The sequence below is a fragment of the Schistocerca gregaria genome, chromosome 3 (genome assembly GCF_023897955.1).
Source record: "Schistocerca gregaria isolate iqSchGreg1 chromosome 3, iqSchGreg1.2, whole genome shotgun sequence".
NCBI lineage: Eukaryota > Metazoa > Arthropoda > Insecta > Orthoptera > Acrididae > Schistocerca > Schistocerca gregaria.
The window spans coordinates 885619372-885633191 of NC_064922.1; the positions used below are offsets into that span (position 1 = coordinate 885619372).

Genomic DNA, 13820 nt, shown 5'->3' on the forward strand with positions numbered 1-13820 from the left:
ATTTTGTGCGTAAGTCTTGTTTTGGGATGCCGAGAGACATGCCCATAAAATTTTAATTGCCTTTTTCTAATGTCTGCTGCAAGGTTGGACAATTTCTCAGGAGGATTTATATAAATGAATTGATGCGAAATACAGACTAACTTTAAGACATGGTATGTACAGTTTTCTGAGCTCTAGTCAATAGCATCTGCTTGTGACGAAGCAAGCTGGGATATTTTTACTTCCCCTCTTGCTTTGCCATCTGCCTCCTTAAAATTCTTTTTTTTCTGTATTCTGGTTACCATCAACATACGTGAATGTAATCTGCATTTCCATAAAAGAAAAAGGTTGGCCCCCAGATTTAACAAATATAACACCAGATCTAATTTTGTTCTTAGTTTTAGGTATATAATTGATTTACTAATTTATTTCGACTTCCAAGTTAATAATTTCATTATAGGATGAAGTCGGTAATTGTTTCACAACTTAAAATCTATTGTTGACATATAAACAAATATAAATTCTGTACTAATTATAAAAATCTGGAAGATGAAATACCAGTAACTTTATAAAGTATCTATTTGGTTATATTTCCAAACATGTTAGCAAAGCCAGCCCTTAATTTATTCCAGAGTAATTAACAGTTTTGTCAAAAGTATTGTTTGTGAAACTATATATATTAATTTCATGATTTAAACAAATAATTTGGCTTAACCCTTGTAGTAGAAGAAACTGTTAAAATATGGAATTTTTCGATCTATTCAGTTAATTTAATGAGTTAAGTTTTAATTGTAATTTCTGTAGATGTAACTTCGAACAGGGTGTAACTTCAGTACCTATTATTGTGAGGATTTATGAGGGCCCAGTTTTTGGTCACGAGACAGTCAGTCCATGGCGGAGTTTCAGACGAGGAACCTGTGTTGGTTAGAACAAAAACATTGCATCAACTTAACAGTGAAATAAGTGTTACAACGGTAGGCCGTGTGTTAACCAAATGACAGTGTCTGCTCCATACGTACCTGATTATTCGTCAAGATTTGTGAACTTTGTGGTTAGGTTTTACTGCTCTTAGATGTTGAACAGGGAACTATTGTAGCAGTATGTGGATGTTCACTTGCAAACTATTGATGAGGCTTATGGAAAGTTAAAAAATAGTGCACTGGCCTTATGAAATGTGTATGGGGGGGGGGGGGGGGGGGGGGTTGTGGAAAGTGGAAGTAAAAGCTGTGAAACGCAACTGAGCAACTGTCGGCTACATTTTTTACAGTAGTCAGTGTCCAATTTACAACCCCATTTTTCAGCTAGTTAGCAATGCAGTACGTCGACACCGAGGACAACCAACAAATGAAGGTAGAAAACAGGTGGAACTGCTACATGCTGTTTAATCACTTGAGTTTGCTCTCTCCTTTACCGAAGCTTTCAGGCACTTTAAAGGTCACCATTCAATTCATCCGTTTAAGTTTGCATAAATGCATTTTATTCTAAAAAATCTGGTCCTCTAATATAAGAAAAATTACTGTTGTGGTTGGTCTGAACCTCTCATGTAAGGTAGTACCAGTTTCTGTTTTGTTTGCATGCAATAATTAAGTGCTCATTCACTCTGTCTGCTACTCTACTCCTCCTGCTTTTACAGGAGTTAGTTGTGGAGCATGCAGTACAGGCACAGTGCTTGCCCTACTTGTGGCAGGTGGTTCGTGCTCTACATCTACATCTACATCTACATCTACATTTATACTCCGCAAGCCACCCAACGGTGTGTGGCAGAGGGCACTTTATGTGCCACTGTCATTACCTCTCTTTCCTGTTCCAGTCTCGTATGGTTCGCGGGAAGAACGACTGTCTGAAAGCCTCCGTGCGTTCTCTAATCTCTCTAATTTTACATTCGTGATCTCCTTGGGAAGTATAAGTAGGGGGAAGCAATATATTCGGTACCTCATCCAGAAACGCACCCTCTCGAAACCTGGCGAGCAAGCTACACCGCGATGCAGAGCGCCTCTCTTGCAGAGTTTGCCACTTGAGCTTGTTAAACATCTCCGTAACGCTATCACGGTTACCAAATAACCCTGTGATGAAACGTGCCGCTCTTCTTTGGATCTTCTCTATTTCCTCTGTCAACCCGATCTGGTACGGATCCCACACTGATGAGCAATACTCAAGTATAGGTTGAACGAGTGTTTTGTAAGCCACCTCCTTTGTTGATGGACTACATTTTCTAAGGACTTTCCCAATGAATCTCAACCTGGTACCCGCCTTACCAACAATTAATTATATATGATCATTCCACTTCAAATCGTTCCGCACGCATACTCCCAGATATTTTACAGAAGTAACTACTACCAGTGTTTGTTCCGCTATCATATAATCATACAATAAAGGATCCTTCTTTCTATGTATTCTCAGTTGCCACTCCCTGCACGAAGTGCCTATCCGCTGCAGATCTTCCTGCATTTCGCTACAATTTTCTAATGCTGCAACTTCTCTGTATAGTACAGCATCATCCGCGAAAAGCCGCATGGAACTTCCGACACTATCTACTAGGTCATTTATATATATTGTGAAAAGCAATGGGCCCATAACACTCCCCTGTGGCACACCATACGTTACTTTAACGTCTGTAGACGTTTCTCCATTGATAACAACATGCTGTGTTCTGTTTGCTAAAAACTCTTCAATCCAGCCACACAGCTCGTCTGATATTCCGTAGGCTCTTACTTTGTTTATGAGGCGACAGTGCGGAACTGTATCGAACGCCTTCCGGAAGTCAAGAAAAATAGCATCTACCTGGGAGCCTGTATCTAATATTTTCTGGGTCTCATGCACAAATAAAGCGAGTTGGGTCTCACACGATCGCTGTTTCCGGAATCCATGTTGATTCCTACAGAGTAGATTCTGGGTTTCCAAAAACGACATGATACTCGAGCAAACAACATATTCTAAAATTCTACAACAGATCGACGTCAGAGATATAGGTCTATAGTTTTGCGCATCTGCTCGACGACCCTTTTTGAAGACTGGGACTACCTGTGCTCTTTTCCAATCATTTGGAACCTTCCGTTCCTCTAGAGACTTGCAGTACACGGCTGTTAGAAGGGGGGCAAGTTCTTTCACGTACTCTGTGTAGAATCAAATTGGTATCCCGTCAGGTCCAGTGGACTTTCCTCTGTTGAGTGATTCCAGTTGCTTTTCTATTCCTTGGACACTTATTTCGATGTCAGCCATTTTTTCGTTTGTGCGAGGATTTAGAGAAGGAACTGCAGTGTGGTCTTCCTCTGTGAAACAGCTTTGGAAAAAGGAATTTAGTATTTCAGCTTTACGTGTGTCATCCTCTGTTTCGATGCCATCATCATCCCGGAGTGTCTGGATATGCTGTTGCGAGCCACTTATTGATTTAACGTAAGATCAGAACTTCCTTTCGCATGACTCCCCACCCTGCAGCAGTGTTGGAGAGGACTTTGTATCGCAACATTTTTTCACAGAATTTTAACTCTTTAAGTCACTGTGACACTCGCATGATGACAAAATTAACATGAAATGAAAGGTAAAGCTCCTAGTCCAACCTTCTTTGCCATATAAAATTGCCCTTGTAATGGTCTTAAGTTGACAAGCAAAACTCAAGAATCCGCTGCTGCTCACTCCAAAGCAACAAATGGTGCAAAGTCCTTGTCCGTGTTGGAGAAATCCAACAAAGATGACCCAAACTTTTAACAGCGTACATTGGTATTAATGGTAGAAGCATCCCAATGAAAGCACACAAAATGACTTATTCAGTTTGAAGAGCACAGCCTCTAAACCTCCCAAATAGCTGTCACAAACAGTTATAAATTTCTGTTGAAAATGAGTAGCTATCTGTGAAGTGTGACTAGCCTTTATCAGTGAATTTAGTCTACCGAAATCAGCTCTGAGTACGGTGGTGTCCAGATAGTAAACACTGGTAGTTCTACATAGAGCTGGTCCGCCTAATTGTGTGTCTTTTACACAGTGGTTCTCCTGTTTAGTTCTGCTGTACCCTTTGTTTTTACTGCCTTTTGATTGTCTCAGTTCTGTCTACAAGTATCTGTTCACTTCACATACTCAGTTTTATCTGATACCAAAATAGCACATCTAAAATATTACATCAAAAACTCCACATAATTCCTTTTGTCTACAGCCTCTATCCTTATTAGATATTTCACATGTGGAGAAACATGTTTGGATTGTTTTCATGCATAGAAATTATTATTATTATTATTATTATTATTATTATTATTATTATTATTATTATTATTATTATTTGGTGTTGTCCTTGTGGAAAATGTCTTTGAGAAGTTTCATACATCATCATCATCATCATCATCATCATCATCGTTTAAGACTGATTATGCCTTTCAGCGTTCAGTCTGGAACATAGCCCCCTTATAAAATTCCTCCATGATCCCCTATTCAGTGCTAACATTGGTGCCTCTTCTGATGTTAAACCTATTACTTCAAAATCATTCTTAACCGAATCAGGTACCTTCTCCTTGGTCTGCCCCGGCTCCTCCTACCCTCTACTACTGAACCCATGAGTCTCTTGGGTAACCTTGCTTCTCCCATGCGTGTAACATGACCCCACCATCTAAGCCTGTTCGCCCTGACTGACTGCTACATCTGTAGAGTTCATTCCCAGTTTTTCTTTGATTTCCTCATTGTGGATACCCTCCTGCCATTGTTCCCATCTACTAGTACCTGCAATCATCCTAGCTACTTTCATATCCGTAACGTCAACCTTGTTGATACGGTAACCTGAATCCACCCAGCTTTCGCTCCCATACAACAAAGTCGGTCGAAAGATTGAACGGTGCACAGATAACTTAGTCTTGGTACTGAATTCCTTCTTGCAGAAGAGAGTAGATCGTAGCTGAGCACTCACTGCATTAGCTTTGCTGCACCTCGCTTCCAGTTCTTTCACTATGTTACCATCCTGTGAGAATATGCATCCTAAGTACTTGAAACCGTCCACCTGTTCTAACTTTGTTCCTCCTATTTGGCACTCAATCCGTTTATATTTCTTTCCCACTGACATTACTTTCGTTTTGGAGATGCTAATCTTCATACCATAGTCCTTACATTTCTGATCTAGCTCTGAAATATTACTTTGGAAACTTTCAATCGAATCTGCCATCACAACTAAGTCATCCGCATACGCAAGACTGCTTATTTTGTGTTCACATATCTTGATCTCACCCAGCCAGTCTATTGTTTTCAACATATGATCCATAAATAATATGAACAACAGTGGAGACAGGTTGCAGCCTTGTCTTACCCCTGAAACTACTCTGAACCATGAACTCAATTTACCGTCAACTCTAACTGCTGCTTGACTATCTATGTAAAGACCTTTAATTGCTTGCAAAAGTTTGCCTCCTATTCCATAAGCTCGTAGAGCAGACAATAACTTCCTCCTAGGAACCCGGTCACATACCTTTTCTAGATCTATAAAGCATAGATACAGTTCCCTGTTCCACTCATAACACTTCTCCATTATTTGCCGTAAGCTAAAGATCTGGTCCTGACAACCTCTAAGAGGCCTAAACCCACACTGATTTTCATCCAATTGGTCCTCAACTAATACTCGCACTTTCCTTTCAACAATACCTGAGAAGATTTTACCCACAACACTGATTAAAGAGATACCTCGGTAGTTGTTACAATCTTTTCTGTTTCCATGTTTAAAGATTGATGTGATTACTGCTTTTGTCCAGTCTGATGGAACCTGTCCCGACTCCCAGGCCGTTTCAATTATGCTGTGTAGCCATTTAAGACCTGACATTCCACTGTATTTGATGAGTTCCGACTTAATTTCATCCACCCCAGCTGCTTTATTGCACTGCAGTCTATTGACCATTTTCTCCACTTCCTCAAATGTGATCCTATTTCCATCATCATTCCTATCCCATTGTATCTCGAAATCTGAAACAGTGCTGATCGTATTTTCACCTACATTGAGCAACTCTTCAAAATATTCCCTCCATCTGCCCAAGGCATCCACAGGATTCACTAGCAGTTTTCCTGACCTGTCCAAAATACTTGTCATTTCCTTCTTACCTCCCTTTCGAAAACTGCTAATTACACTCCAGAATGGTTTTCCAGCAGCTTGACCCATAGTCTCCAACCTGTTTCCAAAGTCTTCTCAAGATTTCTTCTTGGATGCTGCAATTATCTGGCTTTGTTTCTTTCTTCAACATAACTTTCTCTGTCTACCTGAGTTCTAGTATGTAGCCATTTTTGATGCGCCTTCTTTTTCCTTTTACAGGCTGCCTTGACTGTGTCATTCCACCAAGGCGTTTGCTTCATCCTACCTTTACACACTACTGTTCCAAGACATTCTTTAGCCACTTCTAGTACTGTGTCCCTGTACCTTGTCCATTCCTTTTCCAATGACTGTAATTGACTACATTCAACTAACGGTTACCTATCTGAGATCACTGTTATGTACTTGTGCCTGATTTCCTTATCCTGAAGTTTCTCCACTCTTATCCTCCTACATATGGACCTGACCTCCTGCACTTTCGGCCTCACAATCCCAATTTCACTGCAGATTAAATAATGATCAGTGTCATCAAAGAATCCCCTGAATACACGTGTGTCCCTCTCAGCCTTCCTGAATTCCTGATCTGTTATTATATAGTCAATGACAGATCTGGTTCCCCTGCCTTCCCAAGTATACCGGTGAATGTTCTTATGTTTAAAAAATGAGTTTGTGATTATTAAGCCCATACTGGCACAGAAATCCAAGAGTTTTTTCCTGTTCCTGTTAGCCTCCATATCCTCTCCAAATTTTCTTACTTTAAGAAAAAATGCTGGCCTTCTACAAAAATGGCAGCTTTTGTATCTTGCACCTCCCAGGACAAGTGAATTGCTTTGTTTTATGACAGTGGTTTTATTATCATTGGATACCTCCTTAAAAAATGACTCACAGCCACTTGATAGATGGAAAATATTAAAATTTTTGATGTATGTTCTTGAAGTATATTAAAAATGTGGAAAATGGTATAGCTTAATGGTCAACAGATTAACACGTTAGTGAACTGGATATACCAATGCAGAAATTATCAGAAACTTATCCCCATCAGAAAAACTTTGTTTTATTCTTGAAAACAACTATAGCTTGTCAGATTAGTTTTCTTTATAAGATGTAAAACAATTAATTCTTTGTAGTACATTTTAAGCTAATAATTTTTTGTCATGGCCTTTTACCTCAAATACTTTCTAACATCAGCTTCTGTAGCATTTAGTCCCATATTTTACAGTAAAGTGTCATCTTTTGCAGCAGTTGTTAGTAACTGAGGAAAATTAAAAGGTAGTCATCCCTACTAAGAGAAGTAGAAAGTGAACTGACAGTTTGACATTTTTATGTAGTGTGAGTTTGAGGAAGAAATTGTTTTATTTGCTTCCAGTTGTGTTTGTGTGTGGGTTACAGGTGCTTATCGATGAGGTTATCAGTGCACTTGTAATTTTGTATATCAGTAAATGTAATGCTTTGGTTCTGATAAAAAGAGTTTTATTCATTATCTTCTTTATTAGATTGTCAACCGCAAAGGACGTGTAGAGGAACGGAAACCCCTTCTGATACTCTTCAGTGAGGACGCCATGAGATGTATATTCAAAGCGGCCGATGTTGCCTCATGTAAGCCACTGGATGAACAGCATTATATGTTTCTGAAGAAACTGACACAGGTACATTAGAGGTATAATTCATTGACTGTTTTCGGTTGTATTTTTGTAATAAAAACTGTACTGTTGTTTTTATAGGGTGTATCAGGGATGTACAGTTTGGCTTCCTGACCAGTTACTTCCATAATCTAACTCACTAGTATAAAGAGACAACACACTTTCACAACTTTTATTGTTGTTGTTTTTGGTAGATAGCTGCATGTGTACATTCGTAAGTCTCAATTTGTGGAGGGACACCACAACTGATTTTCTTCATGCCAGTTGCTGATTTGCAGGGAAACATTCTTTAGATAAATGCTCGCATAAAGAATGTAAGATAACATATATTGGTTTGAAATTGTGAGTGAGGGAGGAGGCTTACATGAGAGAAATCTGTTTTTGTTATCAGTGTATTAAAATTTGTGTCTCATAAGCCATAAATCAGGTCCACAAAATGCAGAAAAGTTGATGCAAAGTGTGCAAAAAGCCATCCAGCACTACGTAAATTCCATGGATTAAGTTGCTTTGTTCTCATTAAGTGAATGTCTTTATATAACATAAAAAACATTGTACACAGCAGAGAGCATATGGGAAACTTTATAGTTCAATCAATAAATTTCAGTTATGCTTCAAATTTTGAAAGAAAATTAAAAACTAACAGTCATAACTTCATATTCAAATGAATACATTAAACAGCCATGAAACTCGCAGCCACCCGCCATATCCAGTGCTATAATTATTGATTTCCATTTCCACTCTAAAAGTTTAATTTTCAGAATTTACTGTTATCCACTTGGACAATAATTTTCATAGCATGTAACTTTGTCAGCATAATTTATGGAGTATAGCATTATATGGAAGTGAAAGGTGGACAATAAACAGTGCAGACAAGGAGAGATTAGAAGCTTTTGAAACATGGCGCTCCAGAAGAGTGCTGAAGATTAGCTAGATCAGATAATAAGAATGATGTACTGAAATGAATGTGTGAGAACCAAAATGTATTCCACAGCATTAGTAAAAGAAGGGATAGGTTGGTAGGATATATGCTGAGGTATTAAGAAGTAGTTAATTTGGTAATGGAGGCTTTAGTGTCGTCCCAGCAGACATCACGATGGGGGCAGACAAGTTGGCATGGGTAGTGCAGCAGGATAATGCAGAAACCTGCCATAGAGGAAGCACACCACACATGGTATGGGCAGACCCACTGGCCGACATTTTTACTTACAGCGAGCAATAGGCCAGGGGGAAGGGAGGGGAGGACAACAGTGCTTATTTGCAGTCCGTCCACTGTGGACGTCACCTAGTGTAACATGCCGTGTGTTGTGCTGAGTTCTTATTCGTTAGTCGTCCATGCCAGCCACATAGAGAGTTATTCCTGTGCTTGTCTCTATGCGGGTTTGGTTTGGATTAGTCCACAGATGCAAGAGAAATAAATGCACTGGTTCTTGCTGCATTCCTGTGTAAGGTGTATGGTGTATGGTCAATTCAGTTTATAAGGATGCTTTGTTGTTACCCAGCAGCACAGGTTTTTATGAAGTCCTCCAAAAGTTACAGCCCCCTCCCCAACTGATTTCGAGAAACTTCCCTTTGATAAGATTTGTTTGTTGCTTGTGCAGCATTTTTGACATCAAACTCATGTGGCGGTGGTTCGGTTGCAGTCTAACTAGCACTACAAATGCCCCAGGCAGTTGTAGGCAGATTGGATCACTGATTTGCACCACCTCTTGCGCAAGTGTTGTTTCGAGTGTCCCAGGTGTACTACCTTTTATGCAGACTCGCTAATTTGAGATGTGATTGTAAAGTTAGCTCCTGATCACGAGGTTCAGATTAGGGCACTGATCTTGTCTGATCCTTCTTTAGTCGGCAATGCCCAAATCTCATGAGCTTACAGTAGTGGTGCCAAAGGACGTCGTTTATGATAATTGGAAGAGGTTGTGCATGGCTGTGCATGGTAAACCCCCCTCGTCAGAGCCCACACAGGATACCCCAGGTGGTCTTGCCACCCACCAAGTCACCATGTTTTGCCATTGTTGATGATGCTGGTGCATTGGTGTTGCACTACCTGTCCTTGCCCGTGACTAGCTCCAAGGATTTGTGCCACTCGCAGCATCATAATTCATGCCAATGGCACTTTTCAAGTCTTCTGCGTAGTTATTCCAATCATAGGACGAGCCAGAAGTCCTGCCCCAATTGTCATTTCTTGCATGTTCACCACAACTGCTCGCAATGTTTTCACTGGGCTCTGGAGCAGCCTCCGATGCCCCCTACGTGGTGCCTTGGCCTACTTTGCTGATGTTGATAGTGGATGGGCAGCCGGTAGAATTTGATGTAGATATGGTAGTGTTGGTCAGACTAATTAACTGAAATCCATACTGGCTCTTGGAGTGCCTAGAGTTGCAATGGCCGCTCCATCACGCTGTGTCTTCTAGATAACAGTGCATTCCTTTTTGGGGACAATTCTCTGTCTGTGCATTATAAGGATGTGGCGTGGCAACTTACCTTGTTGGTGGTCAGTCACTGTTGGCACAAAATATCTTTGGGCTTAACACATGTTATGGTTTTGGTTTCCAGATCATTGATGAAGTGCTTATAGTGTCTCAATTTGTCCCTTTTTCACAATTTGGTCTCTTTACTGCTGTCCTTCAGCGCACCATTTGAGAATACCTTGGACCAAGCAGAAAATTTCAAGGCACATGTTTCTCGTAAGCCATTGGCGGTACACAAATTTAACCAACTCTGATTCCATAAGAAACTGTTGTGCACAATGACTGTAGGCTATAAGGAAGGATAGGCACACAGAAATCGGTCACGATCCCATTAGTTTTGATTATTCTTGCATATCTACATTTAGGCCATAAATAGCCATCTTCAGTGCATTTGATTTGCAATCCACATGCATGATTCCTTCTGCCTATACACCAGTAAGATTGTGTGGTGCCATGTACTGCCATGAGTTTGTTGGATTGTAACTCAGATGCACTGAAGATGGCTATTTATAGGAGAAATCTAGATGTGGAAGAGTACTAAAAACTAACAGGATTGCAACTGATTGTTGTGTGCCTCTCCATCCTTTCATACAAATTTTGTCTTCCCCGCCCCATTCCTTTCACTATGCGTGACAAGGTAGGGGCTCAGTTGCTGTGTTGACTGGATCAGGGAATCATTTTTCCTGTTTTGTCGAGTCAGTGGGCCACCCCTTTGGTGGTGATTCAGAAGCTCGAGGGTGCCATCTGCCTTTGCAGTGATTTTAAACAGATGGTCAGTGCGTGATGTGTCACAGATTTGTATCTCTTTCTGCAGCAGGCAGAGTTGTTAGCGAAGTCTATGGGAGGTCAGTATTTTTCCCACTTCATCTACATCTGCATGGATACTCTGCAAATCATACTTAAGTGCCTGGCAGAGTGTTCATTGAACCACATTCACAATAATTCTCTATTATTCCACTCTCGAACAGTGCACAAAACAAAAAAAAACACCTATATCTTTCCATGCGAGCTCTGATTTCCCCTATTTTCTTAAGATGGTCGTTTCTCCCTATGTAGGTCGGTGTCAACAAAATATTTTCGTATTCGAAAGAGAAAGTTGGTGATTGAAATTTCGTGAGAAGATTCTGCTTCAACGAAAAATGCTGTTATTTGAATGCTGTTCGTCCCAAATCCTGTGTCATGTCCGTGACACTCTCTCCCCTATTTTGTGATAATACAAAATATGCTTCTCTTCTTTGAACTTTCTCGATGTACTCTGTTAATCCTATTTGATAAGGATCCCAGACTCTGCAGCAGTACTCCGAAAGTGGACAGACAAGCATAGTGTAGGCAGTCTCTTTAGTAGATCTGTTACATTTTCTAAGTTTTCTGACAGTAAAACTCAGTCTTTGGTTTGTTCTTTCCACTTTAAATTGTCCGTAATTGTAATTCATAGGTATTTAGTTGAATTTACAGCCTTTAGATTAGATTGATTTATCGAGTAACAGAAGTTCAATGGATTCTTTTTAGCACCCTTGTGGGTGACCTCACACTTTTCATTATTCAGGGTCAATTGCTAATTTTTGCATAATTCAGATATCTTTTCTAAATAGTTTTGCAATTTGTTTTGATCTTCTGATTAGTGTGCTAGATGATAAACAACAGCGTCATCTCCAAATAATTTTAGATGCCTGCTCAGATTGTCTCGTAAATCATTTATATAGGTAAGGGACAGCCAGAGCGGAATGCCAGAAATCACTTGTGTTTTACTCAGTAACTTTCCGTCAGTTACTACAAATTGTGACCCCTCTAACAGGAAATCACGTATCCAGTCTCATAACTGATACAATATTCCATAAGCATGCAATTTTGCTATAAGCCGCTTGTGTGGTACACTGCCAGAAGCCTTCTGGAAATCTAGAAATACGAAATAAATTGGAAATCCCTTGTCAGTAGCAGTCAGCACTTCATGTGAGTAAAGAGGTAGTTGTGTTTCACAATAACGATTTTGTCTAAATCCGAGTTGACTGTTTGTTAATAGTCCATTGTCTTAGAGAGACTTAATAATGTTTGAACTCAATATATGTTCCAAAATCCTGCTGCATAGTGATGTTAATGATATGGGCCTGTAATTTGGTGGATTACTCCTACTACCTTTCTTGAACATTGGTGTGACCTGTGCAACTTTCCAGTCTTTGGGTACAGGTCTTTTGTTTAGTGAGCAGTTGTACATGATTGTTAAGTGTGGAGCTATTGCTTAAGCATACTCTGAAAGGAACCTAATTGGTATACCTCTGGACCAGAAGACTTGCTTTTATTAAGTGATTTAAGTTGCTTCACTACTCTGAAGATATTTGCTTCTAAGTTACTCAAGTTGGCAGATGTTCTTGGTTTGAATTCTGGAATATTTACTTTTTCTTCTTCGGTGAAGGAAATTCGAAAGGCTGTGTTTAGTACCTCTGCTTTGGCAGCACTGTCGTCGATAGTATTTCCATTGCTTCGTCTTGCATCATGCGTACCTGCAGTTGCTATTGGATGCAATTTACATTCCCCGTAGTGTCAATTACCTTGATGACATTTGGATCACGGGCCCTACTCGTAAGGAGCTCTTATGAAACCTTCAGTCAGTTTCCATTGCTTCCTGGAGAATGGCCTTCATTGCAAGCTAGAGGAGTGCAATTTTTTCTCGCCAGAAGTCCATTTTTTGGGCCATGTGCTTAGTTAACGTGGTCTGGTCCCCAAGGATGACTATATCAAGGCCAGTGTGAACTTACCAGTGCCCAAGAACCTGAAGGAGCTTGTCTCTTTTTGGTAAGATTTTGTGTTATATTTATTTGATTCCTGAGGCCGCACCCATCTGCCAGCCTCTTAACCAACTTTGCCACAAGGGTGTTAAGTTTGTCCGGTCTGTGGATTGTCTTTCAAGCAGCGTTTATACTTTATTCCCTGTTGGGTGTCCTTTACAACTTGGGCTGTGATGCATCCCAGTATGGCCTTGGTGTCATCCTGTTCCATCAGGACCGAACAGCCCATCACTTTTTTTTAGAAAAAAAGAAACCTTCCCATGTCACAGTGTGATTATTCACTGGTGGAAAAGATGACTTGGGTATTATTTTTGGAGTTAGGAAGATCCACCTCTTCCTGTATGGGACAGGGTTCCTCCAAATTAGGAAACCATTTGGTTCCAAGCTGTTGGATAGGACTGCCTACCAGTTGTAGCAGTGGGCCCTCTTTCTCAGTAACTGCTGTTGACATTCGTTACTGCCCAGCATGCCAATGCTGATGCACTATCACAGCTGTTGGTGATGCCTGAAGTGGGTTTTGATTGGCAGGAGTATCACGTGGTCACGTTGGATGAGGCCTTTCAGCAAACTGTGTTGAACTTTCTGTTGATGGCAAGTGATGTCATGACTGTCACAGATGCTGACCCACTTTTTTGGCGTAGGTAGTCCAGTTGTATTAGCTGGAGTACATCTCTTTGGGTGTGATCAGACATGGCATACATTTGTTCTCCTGTGTGATTGGCTCATTGTTGCCCAGGGGGTTTTCATGTATGCTAAACAAGAGTGTTGTGTGGTTGTTCCTTTGGCATTTTCTTCTCTCATACTTCCATTGCTCCATGCCTCACACTGGGGTAGAACTTGTATGAAGGCATTGGTGTGACATTACATTTACTGGCGAGCAATCAGTCTTGACATTGAACAT

The 13820-nt window shown here is 40.4% G+C and overlaps 1 protein-coding gene across 3 annotated transcripts in view; it reads left to right on the forward strand.

Annotated features, from left to right (window-relative positions):
- The window catches only part of LOC126355073 (exportin-5), a 205760-nt gene that overhangs the window by 84465 nt on the left and 107475 nt on the right, over nucleotides 1-13820 (forward strand). For all 3 annotated transcript variants that reach the window (XM_050005248.1, XM_050005249.1, XM_050005250.1), the window contains one exon: nucleotides 7522-7674. In XM_050005248.1, the coding sequence (XP_049861205.1) occupies nucleotides 7522-7674 (153 nt within the window). The remainder of the gene's footprint in view (nucleotides 1-7521; nucleotides 7675-13820) is intronic.